This window comes from Vigna unguiculata, chromosome 8 (assembly GCF_004118075.2).
Source record: "Vigna unguiculata cultivar IT97K-499-35 chromosome 8, ASM411807v1, whole genome shotgun sequence".
NCBI lineage: Eukaryota > Viridiplantae > Streptophyta > Magnoliopsida > Fabales > Fabaceae > Vigna > Vigna unguiculata.
The window spans coordinates 35484156-35503017 of NC_040286.1; the positions used below are offsets into that span (position 1 = coordinate 35484156).

The 18862-nt window shown below is 30.9% G+C and overlaps 2 protein-coding genes and 1 long non-coding RNA gene across 9 annotated transcripts; 1 reads left to right on the top strand and 2 right to left on the bottom strand.

The window, feature by feature from the left end:
* Positions 1-209: 209 nt before the first annotated feature.
* On the bottom strand, positions 210-2095 carry LOC114193199. Its single transcript, XR_003606236.1, has 3 exons — positions 1937-2095; positions 1345-1765; positions 210-531 (listed from the first exon to the last, which is right to left on the bottom strand). It is a non-coding gene; the product is annotated as an uncharacterized LOC114193199 (long non-coding RNA).
* A 6-nt stretch (positions 2096-2101) lies between these two features.
* LOC114193198 (pentatricopeptide repeat-containing protein At5g01110) lies at positions 2102-4076 on the bottom strand. The gene has a single exon (XM_028082917.1). It carries the CDS (start codon positions 4070-4072, stop codon positions 2135-2137), a length of 1938 nt encoding a protein of 645 aa, XP_027938718.1. The 5' UTR covers positions 4073-4076; the 3' UTR covers positions 2102-2134.
* A 3439-nt stretch (positions 4077-7515) lies between these two features.
* LOC114194686 (homeobox-DDT domain protein RLT1-like) lies at positions 7516-12604 on the top strand. Of its 7 annotated transcripts, none has more exons than XR_003606415.1 (9): positions 7516-7828; positions 8716-8823; positions 8913-9572; positions 10104-10180; positions 10963-11445; positions 11539-11616; positions 11735-11823; positions 12006-12123; positions 12255-12604. XR_003606415.1 is itself a non-coding variant. In XM_028085051.1 (9 exons), exons 1-8 carry the CDS (start codon positions 7822-7824, stop codon positions 12010-12012), a joined length of 1509 nt encoding a protein of 502 aa, XP_027940852.1. In that variant the 5' UTR covers positions 7516-7821; the 3' UTR covers positions 12013-12028; positions 12255-12604. The 7 variants fall into 7 exon arrangements, 4 of the variants coding, with proteins under 4 accessions (XP_027940852.1, XP_027940853.1, XP_027940851.1 ...); XR_003606414.1 differs by having other exon boundaries at positions 12006-12082; XR_003606416.1 differs by having other exon boundaries at positions 12009-12082.
* The last annotated feature ends 6258 nt before the right edge of the window (positions 12605-18862 follow it).

Genomic DNA, 18862 nt, shown 5'->3' on the forward strand with positions numbered 1-18862 from the left:
ACCAGTCCAATTCTATTCAAGAATTTATTTAATTTTAAGCAATAAATACTTTACTGACACGGATAAAAGTAAATAACTACAACCAATAATTTTGATGGTTTACATTAAAACTGTAGATGAGGTGTTTCACCTTACAAAGTTATATATATATATATATATATGTATATATATATATATATATATATATATATATACAATTTTTTATTGTGATTTAGGTTTTAAATTGCGTAGTTTATTGTAGACAATTATTATAGGTACAATTTTGCCTACATTGACACCTAATCAAAAATACTTTATAAAAGACATCTTCAAAATTAACAAATAAATTCTATAATTTGCTGTTTGCTTTCTAATGGGCTAACCTGCCTCGACCAATTCCATACCATTTCTGCGTATATCTGTCAAATAAACATTGGTATGTGATTGTTGCACTTAATAAACTTCAAACATACCTTCGGTGGTGAGCAGTGACCAGTCCCATGCCTACTTGAGAGCTATAAAAAAAATTGCATCAACTCTTCGCATTCTACGCTGCACAATGACTTCAAGGCTTCAATGAAACGGAAACTACAAATTCATAATGTATAGTAATTGAGGAAATTTTGGTCTAAATAATCATTTTACTAGGCAAGTTATCAAAGTCTTATAGTTTTCAAAAGAATATGTAAAAGAGTATCATATACAGAGGGAATTACTGGTCAGATTCCATTAATTGTAAACTTCCAATTCAATAGTTGTAATTATTGTGTTGTGTTAATAGACTGTGTTTGAAGCCAAAAAAGACTGAATAATCTACCAATATGGAACTGAAAACAACTTAATCTAAATTATCTATGGTTTCACCTAACGTATCTTCTAATTAATATTCTTGCAACATAATTCTAAAGTTTTCTTATAACAGTTCATTGCTTATAAGGTCTAAAAGAATATTTATCAAATATGAATTCCTTGTATATTGCATAAATATTTCTTCATTATGCAGCCATGTTATAAGCAATTAACATATCCAAAATTTATTCCATGTATCGTAACATGCTGAGTGAAATTAATCAAATCTAATCCTAAGAATCATTTTTCAGAACTCTCCTTAGGATTTTAAGTCATGCTCTAATCTATGGACTCTACTGAAATAATCTTAATTAAATCCAATTCTAAAAAACACTTTTCATATTTTTTTCCTTGGAAATTTCAGATCAATTATGGATCCATCACACATATGCAAACATTAACACCAGATTAAATCACCAACATCAAATATAAGATCACATTAAGCTACAGTAATAATTAACCAAGAAAAAAGACTATTCGATCCCAAAAGAGGAACTCATGGTAAAATAAAATTACCAGGATAAGTAGAGGAGTCGTGTCTGAAGTCATCTGCTACTTCCTTCTTTGATATTCGTGCAACGCTCAAACAACAATGTCACTTGAGGATGCCTAAGAAACCTGCTTGTTGGGCTCTGAAGGTTGCTTTCCTCGTCTCGTTTGAGCGTTGTTTTCAGCAAAGAGAGTTGTCACTAAAATTTGAATTAAATTTTGGTTCCTCTCTTAAACTTAAGCATTGTGTTGTGGCTCAAGAAATGTACTTGCTCTCTCCAAAACACGTTTAAATTTGTTATACATGGCTCGAGCGCTGGTGTACATCGCTCAAGCGCTAGCTCACTATTTCAATGACCAACATGTAGAGACAGAAGGCTTCTCTTTTCTTAAGCTTGGTTTCTCGCACTCAAGCGAAAACTTTCTCACCTTTCAATTCTTTTATTTTCTGCAAAAAAAAAAAGTTTAAGAAATATAGCATCAGAAGTTATATTTATATCTGTATCTTGAGAGAAATGAAATCATTCTAATCCAGATAAGTGTATAAACTCATTCACATTTAATTAAAATTGACACTTATCAATAATAAAGACAAGTGTTTCTTTACTATGTTACAAACCAGAGTGAGAACGTTAATGTTATATGTTAGAGCACACAAGGCATCCATCAGGGTTGCATTTCTTCTGATATGCCGAACCAGGACCAAAGAAAAACATAAGCATGGTCCGTAAATCAATGCTTACAACAAAATGAAGCGAAATTTTCCCATGATAGAAAGTCCAACCTTTAGATAACAAGAGTTGCAACGGTAGAAATCTTAGAATTTGTCATCTGGCACAAAACCCCTTTGCAGCATTTCATCATGGAAACGGAATGCCTCTTTCAGATTGTCTAGAGACACATGCCCATTTATCAATGATGTGTACGTTGATCTATCGGGACTTATACCACTGTCAATCATCTTGCGTAATACCATCTCAGCCTCCCGCATTCTGCCTTGCCTACAATATCCACTAAGAATTGCATTATATGTGATAACATCAGGCAAAAGCCCATGTTCTTCCATGTTATTAAGCAAGACAAAAGCTCTGTCAAAGCTCTCTTCCTTTACAAAACCATTTATAAGAGTATTATATGTAATGCAATCAGGAGAAACTCCTTCTAAAACCATCTTGTTGAAGAAGTCATTCGCCTTCGACATATTGCCAGTCCGCAAATAACCCTTAATAACAGTGTTGCAAGTAACCAAAGTAGGTTTAACACCTTTTTCTACCATTTCATCCCACACCCTGAATGCCTCACCCATAATTCCTAAACTGCAAAACCCATTTATCAAAATGCTAAACGACACATGGTTGGGCAATATCCCCCTACTCACCATATCACACCACAACTCCTTAGCCCTCTCCATTTCACCAATCCTGCAAAAGCCATCCATCAAGGTATTATACGTCACAACATCCGGCTTAAGGCTCCTTTCAGTCATCGTCTCAAACAAATCAAGTGCCCTACTCATGTTTCCATCCTTACAATACCCATGAATGAGAGTGGTGAGAGTGTAATAATCCGGAAAAACTCCCCTCTCCACCATCTCCTTAAACAACTCATCAGCATCACCGAGCATCTTCCCTTTGCACAACCCATTCAACAGAGTATTATAAGTAACTACATCCATCACACAACCCCGCGCAACCATCTCGTTCCGCACGTTCAACGCCTCAGCCACATTGCCATTTCTGCAATATCCATCAATTAGAATAGTATAAATCACAGTATCAGCAACCAACCCAGTATCCTTCATCTTCCTAAAATAGTCCAAAGCCTTATCAAAACACCCATTTCTAGAGAACACCCCAATCACAGAACCAAAACTAATCAAATCAGGAACAATCCCACACCTCAACATTTCATCAAACACCTTCTCAACCTCACGAATATCATCCTTCCTACAACTTTCCACAAGCAAGGGATTGAACGAGGCAGCATCAGGACTCAAACCCATCCCCAACATCTCATCCAAAACACTCCTCGCTCTCTCATAATCCCCCTTCTTACACAAACCATTGATAATAGCATTATAAGTAAAAACCCCAGGCTTCAACCCCACACCCCACATTGAGTTCAACAACTCGAAAGCCTCACACACATTTCCCTGACGACAATGCGCGTTGATGAGAGTATTATACGTGACAACATCAGACAAAACACCTCTACCCTCCATTTGGGACAAGAAAACCTTAACCTCGTCGAACCTACCCTCTTTACAAAAAGCATTGACCATAATGTTGAGAGTGAAGGCATTAACCGTTGTGCCACTTGCGACGACATCCTCGTACACCGCCCACGCCAAATCGACCCATCCCACTTTCACCAACGCGCCGAGTAGCGCGTTGGAGGCGTTGATGGAGACGGCGAAGCCGCGCTGCCTCAGCAAGCGGAAGGCTTCGGAAGCTTCTCGAAGCTTCCGTGCCTGGACGTAGGTTCTTATGAGTAAATCGAAAACGGTGGTGTTTGTGTGAGAGTGAGAAGAAGGGGCGAGAAGGGAATCGATGAGGTGGGGACGTGAAACGCCGCGTTTTCTGATCATTCGGAGAAGGAGAGCCTGAGCTTCTGGAAGGTTCCCGGTGCGAAGGAGGTGGTGGAGCGTGGGATTGGTACCCGCGTGGATGAAGTTGCGATGGCATTGAACAACTGCGAACGCTGAAGGTCTGAGAATGCGCGCGAGTAGCTTCTGCGTGAACACTGTCTTCGCCATTGATGCAAATTGGGAACGTCACGGAATATTTTTATTGTATTAAAGTTTTAAATTATGATAAATTTGAAAAGTTTTTATTGAATTTTTATGATTTATTAAGTCATTAAAAATTAAAAAAAAATAAAAAATAATTGAGTTTTTATTTTACTTAATTTTCATCTTATCCAATTTTATAATTTTACAATTTCTAAAATAAAAAATCTCAACAACTTATTATTTTTAACTTCCTATATTTCTTTAACAAGACTTCTCTTCATTAGTAAACTTCTCATGCAAATCTCTCATACTTCTTCCTTTCACAATTAGAATCAAACTTCAAGTGCTTTCACACAACCAACTTTTCATTTAATTGCAACTTCGTGATCTACAACCTACAAAGTGTCAACAACCTAAACTACTGGAATCTTACATTAAAAATTGCTCTAATCATGTATCTCTAATAAAAATCTCAACGGTTAAAATGAAGAATCAAATGTATAGGATTTATTGTCAAAATTTCAACTTGATTTGACGGTTAACGAAATGGGAATCTCATTTTCCCAGTATGAGTCATATCAAGAAAATAGGGTGACGTCTGATGCTAGGAAAGTGGTGTTCGGCGTTGCAACCCCCTATAACCCATTGATTTAAGTGCGTCTGTGGTCCAAAAGTGGTGCATAATGCTCTCAAGTCAGTGACCACTATCTAAGTGGCATCCAACCCTCCCAAGTTAGTGACCATTGTCTAAGTGGCACCTGACGCAACTGCAATGACGCCTGACAGTGTATTAGAATTTTAAACTCTCTTTTTGAGTTTTGATTAAGTAATTTGACACTTCTTATGTTAATCCCTACTTAACAAACATCACAATACTTTTAAAGTTCATGTTCTTAACTTAGAGAGTGTCAAATCCATTCAATTCAAATATCTCACAGGGTATTCCTAGCCACAATAAAACAATTGTTTCCATGCTTATCACAACAAAAATGTAAAATTCACTACACTTAGTATATTTAACAATCAATATCACAAACCACAATAAGCAATGATTCAAACTTCAAATTTTCACAATACCCAAATTACAACTAAGAAATAAAATGAAACGCAACATATAAGAGCTAAAATCAATTTCCCTTACCTCAAAGAAAACCATACACCTTCCCACGTCTTCAACTCCCATAAACCTAACTATACCTATACACGAAGACCAAATCAATTATTTGAGGACAACACTAAAAACACCATCACGCACCAACGTGAAGGACAAATTTGGGTTGGAGTTGGATCACATGCAACTCATACAACCCAAGGCAAATCAAAAATTTTAGCTTTGACAATAGAATAAGAGGTAAAATGGAAACTTTCTCTACTCACGATTTCAATAGGTGTGCTTTGCAATGTTCTTCACAGTGATTGCAAAGGTAGTCTCTGATCAAAGAGAATACGAAATTTATGTAAATTCTCTAAAAGAAAAGACTGAGACTAAAGGGAGGAGACTCCATAAGAAAGATGAGCACTACATTTATGTTTTATAGGATAAGTTTTTTTTTTTAAATAATAAAACAATTACAAAATTATTGAATTATAAAATTATAAAACTACATATTCACATTGCAAAATTATAAAACTATCAATTATAAAAATATAAATTTATAAAAAACTTATAAAATTATGAAATTAGTAAATTAGTAAAAAAACTAACTAAACCGGTGGGAGAAGGTAAAAGTCACTTCATTCACTTAATCATTATCTCACCTAGTTAACACAAAAATTTATTTAAAAAAAATAAAACTCGATAAACTACAAAAACTTAATTAAATTTATTAAAAAAATTATAACAATAAATTCAAAATCTCATAAATAAATTTCAATAAAATAAAAAATATTTAAATAAATAAAATGATGCATAAACATATTACCATAATATTTCATGAAAATACTTATTAATCTCTCAGATTTTTAAATTTATAGATATAAAGACTCTCTAACTTCTTTCTTAAAAGAAAAAAAAAAAAAACTTCATAAGTATGTGAAGTGCAACAAATTTCATAGCCCAACAATGTTTTTTAGTTTGATGTTAATGTTATGTTCTTGCATCTTTTTTTAGTTTGGTACAAATTAAATGATGGTGGTTAGATGTAACATCTACTTCTATATTCCTACTAATTTCCATTTCATGATTTTTAATAACGATTTATGTTCTAAATAGATTAAATACTGAAAAGGTGAAAAACAATTATTAGGTTATCTTGTTCCATACACACACTTAATATTAGTTTTTACTTTGCTTTATATTTATTTACACTTTGTAATAATAAAACTGTAAACATGTTTTTAATACGTTTTTTATTAAAAAAACAGATGAAAATTGAAAGAATCTAATGTTTCTCACAAGTATAACGTAAAAAATAAAACAACGCAACACTTTCGTAAAGAAATAAATAAATAAATAATTGCATCTAATTTTTATTTTATCTCTATATTTTTACTATATCTATGTCATGTGTTAAGTTTGCAAAACATGTAGAAATATACATTTCTATTGTTAAATGCATGTAGCATTCGCGTACTAACCATTTTGCATTAAATAATGAAATATTTTTATACACAATTTAAATTCAAGCTTTATATTCATTTACAACAATAATCCATCACAATATCACAATAGTAAAATAAATCTTAGTATAATTTTCACATTTTATTAATCTAGTTGACTCTTTCACTATACATTAACAATTATGCTTTCTTTTTTCTATTAATCTTCCTCGATGGAATGAGGTTCACCAACGTATTCAAATCGAATTTTAGAGAAAGGTAATTTTAACCTTTCAATTTTCATCATCAGTTTGAATTCATTTCCGAAAAAAATAATAATAATAATAAAAAATCAAACTTCAAAGTTGAAATTAATTATGTGAACAGATTAATTGGATTAAAATGATTTGACCCAGTTATGTATCCATATTACAAAATCATAAAAATACATAATTTATCCTACAAATCCGTAGATAATTTCAATGTTAGAAAAACAACATTTCATAGTTTAATTAAGTTACACCAACTAAATATTAACAAAACTGAAAAAAACCATAAAAATTCATATAAAAAATTAGTAGTAAGAAGAATATATCACTAAACTGGTTCTGTTGATTAAGTTTATGAATCACAGATGATCCATTATCATTGCATTTAGTCTCTTTTTACTTTCATAATTTATATAACTTTTTTTTTACTTTCATATCGATGGAGTTGATCTAAATAAATAAATATCATAATTTTTTTTTAGCATTAATGTTGTGATATCTATACTTACAAGCAACAAATGTATGTAATTTTAATTGTTTATATGATTAAAAGAACATGCTTTATAATTGTTTGAAATGCATTTTACTTTATATAGTGAGGTAAATCTGATTTATTTATTGATTTGATTATTTATTTCGTAAGAATGCAAAGATTGTTAGAAGAAGCAAGCAAAGAAAATCCGACATAAGACGAATTGAATTTGTTTCTTCTCGCTTTGTCTTTCCACCTTCACCAGAAGCTCCTTTCTCTGTTCCTAAGCGGAGTTAGGGGGTCAAATTGAAAACGTATCCAGTTACAAACAACATAAGTTTTTGTTTTTTGTTTTTGTTTTTGTTTTTGTTAATGTCCTTGCATTCTCTTTTCCTTTCCCGCAAGCGGGTCCTCGCTTTTCTCACAAGCCACTCAACAAAATCCGCCCCTAAACTTTAACAGAGGATCATTCTTCAACGCAATTCCTCACCCCAATGGAAGGTATTGTGTTTCTGTTATACTTTGGCGCCTTATCACAGATTTGGGTCTTCGATTTTGTGCTTCATTTTTCTCAGATTACTCCAATTTCCATGCTTTGGAAATTGATTGTTGGGACCCGGAACTCGGGTTGTTTGCATTAGGTTGTTGTAATGGTGGGTGTGCCTCCAAGCTCTTCAATTTGGGGTATTTGGGGTCTGGAAAAGTGAGTCAAACTGAAGGGTTCAAATGGGGTTTGATTGATTTTGATCACAGTTGAAATTTAGTACTTGATGTCTTCATACATTATTCTCTTCCATGTTTTCTTTTTGTATGGATTGGGGAAGTTTTACTTTTCTCTTTCGATGACCATGAATTGGTGTCTACTGTTGGATCTACTTTCCGTGAGGAACGTTTGGAGTTAGGCTTTGTTGTTGTTGTTCTTGATCTTCTTTTTCTTCTTTCACTTGCACTTGGTCTTGATTGGCACAAATCGTGGGTTCTCTGTAAAAGACCTTTGAGATTATAAATTTGGTTGAAATTTATTAAAGTTTGGAAAACTTTGAAAGAATGAGGAGCAGGTAACTGGCCAGTTTTGAGTCACTTCTTGGTTCAATTTTTTAGGAAAGAAAAGAAACCTTTTGGTTCTTATAATCTTATCAACATTTCACACGAGTAACTTAACTTCAATTCCACTGTATGCATCCTTTTCCATGCTGTCATAACTGTTCGGCACTTCAGTATAATATAGTTGTATGTTTGAATTCCATGACATTTGTGAATCAATTTGAGCAGTTAATATTGCATAAGATGCTTCTTGATTGTTTTGTCTGGCATATATTGTTGTAGTTACATTTTTCCTTCCAACACAACACATGTACTAAACTTCCCGAATTTCTGTTGGTGTTCAGAATCAAGTGAACTGCAATCAGAAGAAAATAAAGTCTCCAATGAGAAAAATAAGAAAAGAAAGCTGAAAACACCAGCCCAACTTACGGCCTTGGAGAAATTTTATGATGGTAAGAATACTCTCTTGTCATACATATACGTTAATGCATTTTGCAAAGTGGTAGTTTTTGAGGAATTTCCTTTTTTACTTTTGTTTCAGAGCACAAGTACCCCACAGAGGAAATGAAAGTAGAGCTTGCTGAGGAGTTAGGATTGACAGAAAAGCAAATATCTGGATGGTTTTGCCACAGAAGGTTAAAGGATAAAAGATTGATGAAAGACGAAGCGGTTGCTAATGGACGACAAGATCGTTCAAGTGGTGTCATCCAGGATCGCGGCAGTGGACTTGGGCAAGATTCTTGTGGAAGCAGTAAACATGCTGATTACAGGTATCTGGATGCTAAGGAGGTTGAGAGCCATGGCTTCTACAACAACGAAATATCTGTTGCAGACATGACACAAAGACGAAGGAACCATTACCTTGAAAATGTTAGTGGAGTGGATGACACATCATCTGAGAGCAGCTCTTTCTTGCAAGAAAGGGCTTTTGCTCAAGGTCAGGATCCATATGATATGGACCCTTCTAGACATCTTACACCTAACGGAGCTCTTCCACCCCTGAATCCCAAAGGTGCAGTTAACCTTGGATACAAACCATCAGGATATTTGAAATTGAAGGGTGAGATAGAACATGCAGCTATCACTGCTGTTAAGAAACAACTAGGAAGGCATTATGAGGAAGATGGTCCGCTACTCGGTATAGAATTTGATCCGCCTCCTCCGGGGGCCTTTGAGTGCCAAACTGAAGATCCAGCTAATGGTATGTTGCACCATGTTCTATTCTCCCCATTTTTTAAGTGATGTATCATCAGTTAATTTTGTAAGATTGATGGTGTTGAAACTAAAACAATGCAATTTTCCATTTTGGGTTAAAGGAATGTGTTATTGTCTGTTACAAATCAAATCGTGAAAAAAAAATGGAGCATGAAGCATTATTTTTTTGTCATTGGCATTGAATGCTTGAAGATAGAGTTGGGTGTGTAGGGGATGGATTTTTCTGCAACAGTAAATAATTTGAAAATTGGAAAGCTTGTTCCTAAAGATTGGTGCTGCATTTCAATATTCATAACACATGGCCTTTGTATGTTAATATGTGTGCGGTGTGCTATTTGCTTGTTTAGGTCAAGATAGTTTCTTTTTGCTCCTTTGGATGCTTTAGTAGAAATATTCCATCTTAGCTACGGTGTGAGGTTTTATTTCTCTCGTTACTTCTTGACCATTTTCTAAATGCATTGAGTCATTTTAAGAATAGATTGATTCCTACCTTACAATCTATTGGGTGTTATGGCAGAACCATTTTGTGTAGCAAATGCTCCGGTTCTGAATTCTCCAGAAATCTCTGCTGCAAAAAAACCCAATCTTAGCTCTGTAAGTGACCTTTCTAATGCATTTATTTTATGAGTTTAGTAATTAATAATTTTTCTTTAAATCATTCAATTCATCTTTGAAAAATTAGACAGTGACATAATTATTTGTGTTCTGACTTTTTGACTATTGAAATTTATGACATTATTCAAAACCATCTCTCTTTGAAACAATTACTTACAGTTGTATTTATACCCATATAACCAATATTTGATAGCCATAAGTGCCTCTTGTTGCCAAGTCTTGCATCCTGTCACCAACTCCTGACCAGAATTTTCTGTTTAATCTCTCTCTTTTTAACATTTTGGAATTCTTCAAAAGTGGCTGGGAAAATGGAATGGTTTAGGCTTTAATGGCTCCAACATGGATAGGGGCTCCAGAACACAAGTAATGTCCAAAATATATGATACGGCAGCATCTCTGATATATTTAATCAACTTGACGAAAATCTCAATTGAGAGTTAAGATTTATATAATTCACACTACCAAAACAAATTTGTTACAGTTTCCCTGTAATATCACCTTTCACAATAGAATTCTAAATAGTTACAATAAACCAGAAAATATATCTTAGTAGTTACAATAACAAGTTAAATCTAATGGATTGGAGTGCTTATTCCCTTTACCAGTAAACTAGTCATTTGGTGTTTGTTGTAGTGTGAGACCAAAATGGAACTAATAGAATAGCTTACTGACAAAAATGATCTTGGATTTAAACATAGCATTCGTTATGTGATACATATATCCCTGCTTTCTTACTCTCTTTTTTACCTGGGCATTTGCAGAGATATGATTCGCATTATACTAAATTTAATTCCCAAGATTTGCATATGGAAGGAGCTGACTTTGGCTCCTTGCATGAATCTGATTTCCAGGATAAACAAGATAAGAAAGCCCGTCAGAATATAAAACAAAGGCAACCTTACCACGGTTACAACACCCATGTTTCTGGAAGGAACCCTTTCCCTGATTTGTATGAAGATTCTACTGGAGAAGCATCTGGCTATAACAGTGCTAAGAATCATAGAATGAGCACTAAGCATGGGGTTGAGGGGATGCGATCTGATTCTGCTTCTAACCACAGTGATCACTTTGAGGAGAAGCTTGCGATTAAGCCGAAAGACTTGATGCTGCATGGTTATGATAAGATCAATCCAAAGAGAATACAAAAGAGTGGACATGTTAAATCTAAACCTTCTAGTTCAATCCGTAACTCCCGTGTTCCCATGGATACTGAAGAAAGGGGATTATCTGCTAGGATGGCAAAGGTTCATCAACATATTTGCACTTTCTCTGTGTATATTTGTAATGATCAATTTATCCTGCTTACAGATGGTTTAAAAGGCTAATATTTTATGCAGGAAGAGATGTTTAAGCTGGACCAGAAAGCAAAGAACACATACCGCGATGTAGATGGGAGGCTTTCAAATGAAATCCTGGTTAGTTTTAGATGTCTGAACTTTCCTTCTGGAATGTGATTATTTGATTTCCTAATGAGTTCACTCCCCTTCTTCCTTCCATGCATGTATCTGATGTTTTGCTTTACTGTGTGTATAGGTTGCAAAGAGAGCTAAAGTTGACATGCTTCAACAATACCATGTGAAACCATCACCTGTTGCTGAGATGGAGCAAAGGAAAATTCACAGGTGGGTATTTCATCATGTTTTGTTTTTGGAATTTAGATTCTCTGTTGGATTTTTCTATACTGTTCCTCTGCTGTGTTTTCAAAATACACTAATTTACACTAATTTTGATGTTTAAAAATATATATATATATATATATATATATTTTTTTTAAATACCAACAGCAGTATATTTTAATGTTCAGCAGATGACAGCACCAAAAGCCGAGTAAAGAATCTGAACTCTTGTTTTTCTCTCCCATGACAATATATGATCACCCAGGTCCTCAATATTTTGTTTAGATCATGTGCATGTTTGTTTAGGTAGTGTTTGTCTTAAACCTTTTTTGAGTTTCTCTTTTTTAAAAGGTTAGGCCTAAAATAACTTTGTAGAAAGAAAGGCTTTTAAACACAAAAGTAGCCTTTTTCTAATGGCATTGTGTATGAATATGCAGATCTGCTGCAGAGATGCCTTCTAGCTTTAGTGAGGATGAAACTGCTGAAACCAGTTCCTCACTAGATTATTAGATGCTGTTCATAGATGGTAACAAGTGTGAGGGTTTTTGTCTTAAGCCATTGGGTATGTACATTCTAAAACGACACATACGTTTTCCTTTAACATGGAAACCACTGTTTCTGACAGCAATAGCAGTGACTCCATTTATTGTTCTTTGTGCTCGCCTATTTTGCCTTTGTAAAAAAAAATGAAAAATGAATTACGCCCCCCATGTTATTTTTTTCATGTAAAATCTCATTTTCTGAAAGCTCCTTGTGGTTGATTAAATTCCAGCTGATACATTTGTTATTTGTGTTTTACTGGTTTAATTATGATGGTAGTGCGTTTGATATGCTAATTTGATCCATTGATTGGTAGTTTAAAAATGCCAACTTCTACTTTTTGCTTTAACAATCTGTGTTTCATTAGTTCTGTATTAATTTAAAATGATGTAATTTAGTTATTGATTTTGTTAGTTTTTTGTAATTAATGGGTCTTGGGTTAGTCTGTGATGACTTTAAATGGGGTAGAGTCAACTTGTAAACGTGTGTGTATATATATTATTTTAATTATAAATTTTGGTATGCATATTTTATAAACATATGTTATTATTTACTTTCCTGAATACTTTTGTTGTTTTTTGACTTGTAAATAGTTTTTATCCTTTTTATTCGTAAATACTTTTTTTTTGGTGGATAATATTCAGAAAAACCATTCCATTTCAAGTTGGGAGATGATTTTGTTAGTCTTTTTTATTTTGGGCTTTTCGTTTGTGAATTAGTAGTGTTCTTGGTCTGACATAAACAATAAAATCATAACTCAAATATTATTTTCTTCCTGCACTCTATGCAAATCACTTTACATTATTTGTTATCATAAAAAATTAATTCAAATATAACCAAACATTTACAATTATAAATTTTTTTCATACGATTTTTCATTATTAATATTATAAAAGAAAAAAATATCTATCTAACCAAACAATTATAAACTATTAATCTATTATCTGACTGCGCATTCTAGGTTTTTTTTTTTTCATAAAATTCATTTAAGTGAAATATCTTTTAATCACTGAGGTTCTCAGACAAAATCAAAGTTAATTTTAAAAGTAAATGTATCATTGAATACATAACATATTTTCTAATTTTCGATAACATTTTAGAATGATTACCAGAAATGAACTTTGGAATATATCCACGGGACCAAACATATACGATAAATGATGGATAAAACTCAGGTACATTTGTGTCATTAATTCATTATATATTATGTTAAGAATATAACTGTAAATCTAACTTTCACATTGAATATAAATAAAAAATACAAGAAAGAAAATCTATAAAAGTTACGAATTAAGAAAAAAATGTAAATCACTTATATATATGAATTGAGTTCGTATCTTATTAATATTATTAATATTGTACCACTCCAATAAATTTGGTACTGAAAATACCCATCAATTTAGTACTAGAGAGAGAAAAAACAATGAAAATTAGAAAAGGTGTGGTGCATCTTCCAATGTACAAATGTGTATGTTGTTTTGTGTGAATTGGTTCTCACCCTTTGGATTTTCTTTGCAGCTGTGACCAAAACCTAGTACCATGGAAACATGGCTAAGAAACATTTTAATGATGTGTGTTTTTAAGTAGTGTACTTGCACGTTCTTTATTTTAGCCATTAAGACACCAATAAATACCATGAGAATACAACACGTAAGAAAGGTAGCATGTGAAGAGGGTTTCATCAATTTTAACAAACCTGCGTTTTCTTTTCCACTACGATGTTTGCACATCAAACAAAGATTTCGTGTACACTATTATTACACCTTCTTAAATCTAATTTGCTAAATTAAGTTCATAAATTAAGTAACAAGAATTATTATGTCATATATAAATAGACTGAGTTCCTATTATATAACTTTATTAGAGTGTTGATAAAAAAAATATAATTTTATTAGAGTGACAAACTCAACAGAGGTAGTATCATATATTTGAGTTTAATTTGATGCATGAATGTTTTATATTACTTTATAAACAAATTTAATGAAATTGAATTTACCATATAAAGTCATTTATTGAAATTAAATATAAGTTTAAAAATTGCAAGGTACTATGAATGTGAGGCTGGAACATGAAAGTATACTAAAAGATAGTTTCTCTTTAATAATTGGTGTGCAAGGACCACTGTTAGGCATGCAGAATAAACCCTTATAATAGTTGTGCTTAAAAGAAGAGCACCATATATATAATTCAAACATTGGATCAATGTTAGGTTCTCTCTCCCATATAGGTCAAATTTGATAAATAACCTTTTTAAAGCTTTGGTCCACATCACAAAATAATTCAAAACTCAAAACATTCAATTTCAAATTTATATAATCATATAAATCTTAATACTTTTTATTCATTATAGAAGGAAAAATGTATAAAAATATTAGTGGGTAGTGTTATACATCATAATCAAATAGATTGTACTAATTGAGTTTACTATTATTAGATTAGTTATACAATTGAAGTAATGCATACCCATCTTAAGTTGAATTAGTATTAGGTTAAAATGACTTTAATCGAATTTGTAAACTATATAATGTGCAAGGTATTATACTATTAGGGTATAAAGCAATAGCATGATTCAACTTATGTTTCATTAATCATTACATGCATATATAATTAAATTTTAATAAATTAATAATGTCCAAATCTCTTCAACAGGTCATACATGTAACTTTTTACAGAGGGTGGTACTCAATTTTATGGTTAAAAATTACAAATATTTATTCTTGTTCTTATTTTAATAAATACAAAAATATTACAAGTAAAATATATATACATCACACAAAAAGCTTTTACAAAACATATTTATTGGCTATTAGTTCATTTTAAATTTATAGTGTTATATTCAAATATAGTTAGTAGTTCAGCTCGACTTCGACTATTAATTAATCAAAATCAAATAGTTCAAAATAAATAGATATAAAAAATCTGCAAAAGAAATCATTTCTAATTGCTTTTCAACTTTTTAATATTTTTTTATAATATCTTGCTGATTAATACTACTAATTATGGTTCTTAATACACTAATAAGTGACCGTGATTTAGCTTGTGAAATTCGAACCAAAGTTGAATTTGAATTTTTTATTGAGTTTTTATGTGTTATTCCTCTACTGTACCTTCATAATATATATTAATTATCACTAATTTTAATATTTTAAAATATATTTAAAAAATATTTAAAATACTAATATAGTGCATTTTAATGTTCAATAGAAAGAAAAAAAATAGAGAATAACACCAAAGTTATTAACAATATCAAATCATTTAAAGATAAATTTAAAATTATTTAAATTTGGTCTTATATACTAATTAAAACATTCCAAATTCTATACGCAATATCCTTTCAACATAATAATAGATTTCGTGACCAAACCTTTTTGTTCATGTGGGTTAAAGGCAAGATGGTCCAAGCCTGTTGTAATTTTATTCAAACTTGAGAAAAGCTTAAAAGTTTTTTTTTTTTTTTTAATTTCAAAAGTAACAAATCTTTACTTCTATTGGAATTCATATAAAATAAACTTACATATAAACAAAGTAAGATTTAGTTTATCGAATAGGTGGTTTCATTTTGTTCTATCGATGGAGAAGTTTTGTCATAAATATCTATAAATATAATATTTTTGATAGAGAAAATTAGGTTGAAAAAGTGTTGATAGGAGAATATTAAATGGATGAAAAAACTGATATATATGAATGAAGTGTGGACAATTAGAAGCACTTGAGGTAGGTATAGGGGACCATGAAGTTTGAGTTGTGGCTAAGGGCAACTTTTCCAAAAAAGTGTAGGAGAGGAGTGGACACTTGTGTTGGTCTCAATCACTCACAAGGGTTGGAGGGACAAGTGCCATTGCCAAGGATATCATACAATTTTTTATCGATTGGTTTTTTATCGATCGAGATAATATTGTTATGATTAATTATTGTATTTGAAGTATTGTTTATTTTAAAATTTAAAATATTTTTATTTTAAAATGATTAAAGAGATAAACATATATTTAATCTGTTATTCGTCTTAATATTTAAATAAAACCGGCTCACGATCGAAATGAACGAAATATACGAAATACTTGTTTTAGGTCTAAAAAAATAGGCTTTAAAAAACAATTTATATTAATTGCTTTAGGCCTTCAAGAAAAAAAAATGTCTCATATTTTCCTTAGTATTAATTATTTTAGGCCTTCAAGAATAAAAGTCTAATTTTTTTAGTACTAATTACTGGTCTTTAAGAAAAAAAATCCAAAAAAATAAAATTATGATAAAAAAATTCATTATACAGGTTGTTTTAGGTATTCTAAACTCTTAAATTGTTCTTGTCTATGTATAAGTAATACAGTGTACCATAACAATTTAAAATGTTAGCAGAAGAATAATATTAAAAAAAAAATAGAATTTTTTTTACTTAGTTTTGGTAGTTACTCATTTCTTCCCTCAATGTCATTGGTGGTTTCTAAATGTTTCCACTGCAAGATTTTTCATATTTTCTTAGTTTCTTCACTTTAGTTGCTTGCTTGTGATGTGTGTGGAGATAAATAACTTGACACACATGAAGCTCATCTCATGAAAGAATGGTGAAAGCAACCCAACTTAATTAATTCAAAAAAGTAATGGGACCAAGGTGAGATTTATGATAACAACCTCTCATTGTGCTTTCACTCTTTATATAAGCTCAAGGTCACACTTTATTTTATGTTACTTTCATTATATCACATTATATATTTTGTTTCCAATACACACATCTCATGTTTATTGTTTCACTTGATGTTAATATTATTATTGTTTAATAAAATAGTTTTATAGAATTCACACTTTATTAGTCTTATTTAAATCTTAATATTTTTAATATTTTAGAAATATTTTCTTATTTTTATAATTTAAAGATTTTTTTAGAATTCAAAATTGTAAATTTTGTACCATGTCAACGTATTTCAATAAACATATTTTACAAAAATAATTATTTTAAATTTATTTGTTTAAATATAATTTTTATACTGAAAATATTACACATCCTTAATGGCGAATTATATGTCTTGTTTATTAAGTTGATAGTTAACAAAATATACCGAGTTAAAAATATAAATTTCTGATCTAAAGTAAACTAAAACATTTTATGCTTACTACATTTAGCGTACAACCTAAATAATTAAAAAAATAAATAAAACTAACTCGTCTCTAAATAAATTTCATTAAAATTTGTATTTTTAATCATAGATTCCCGCATATAAAAGTTAATATATATATATATATATATATATATATATATATATATATATATATAAAAGAAACATGTTAATCACTTTAGTTCATATGAGATTAGTGTCTAAATTTTTTGAATTATCTAACTTGCCTCTTTTATGAATTAACTGTGTCAACTCATCATATTTATCACATAAAGTATAATCACAGAACAGTAGTTTAATAAGGTTGTGTTTTATTAATGAAGCTTTTAAAAACCAACAAATGAATTGTTCAAACTTAAAAACTATTTGCATGTAAAAACAAATAACACATAATATTAAAAAGTGTATATTTTTATTAAATATTAAAAAATGCATGTGAAGTGTTAAGGACATGTGAACATGGTTTCAATTCAGAATACAATATTTGTGCTGGAAAAGTTGTTTTAAAATATTATATTATTTAGGTTTAAATACCGTTTTGATCATTATTTTCGTAGTGTTTGTTGCGGATGATCTTCATTTTGATAGAATGTTTAAAATGATCATCATTTTCACCGAATGTTTAAAATGATCATCATTTTCGCAATTCGTGTTTTATTTGATCTTTTTCTGTAACGTCGTTTAAATCATTAACGAAACATTGTATAGTTAGCACGGTTTGTATTAAGGTGTGTTATGTGTATTGTACATAACCGTGCCACCTGTACAAACCGCGCTAACTATACAATGTTTCGTTAATGTTTTAAACGACATTACAGAAAAAAATTAAATAAAACACGAATTGCGAAAATGAGGACCATTTGAAATATTCGGTAAGAATGAGGATCATTTTAAACATTTTGTCAAAATAAGGACCATCCACAACAAACACTACGAAAATGAGTACCAAAAAGATATTTAAACCTATTATTTATTTACTCCGACGTCGTTAAAAAGTCAAATATTAAACGTTACTTCTGAAAATGATTTTGTAAAATTATTAAATTTTTAATGTTATTTGATTATAACCTATGTTTGAATATAATTCATATTATGTTTCAATAACGCTTCTCAAAATCTTGTCTTGACGATCTAACGATATATTTTTAATTTAGTGATATCACTTAATTAAATTATTAACTTTACGTGTACGTAAAGCTTGAATAATCAGTATAGAATACGAGTACTTGTGTATTTAACAAGTATGCGGATAAAAATTAATTTTTTTTACTTAAATATAAATGTAGAATTATATACCAGTATTTTGTTTTTCATGAAAATAAATATTATAATATTCAATTTAAATTTAAAACTCTAGCCTCTACATCAGCATGTAAAAATTGATTTTTAACTTTGTA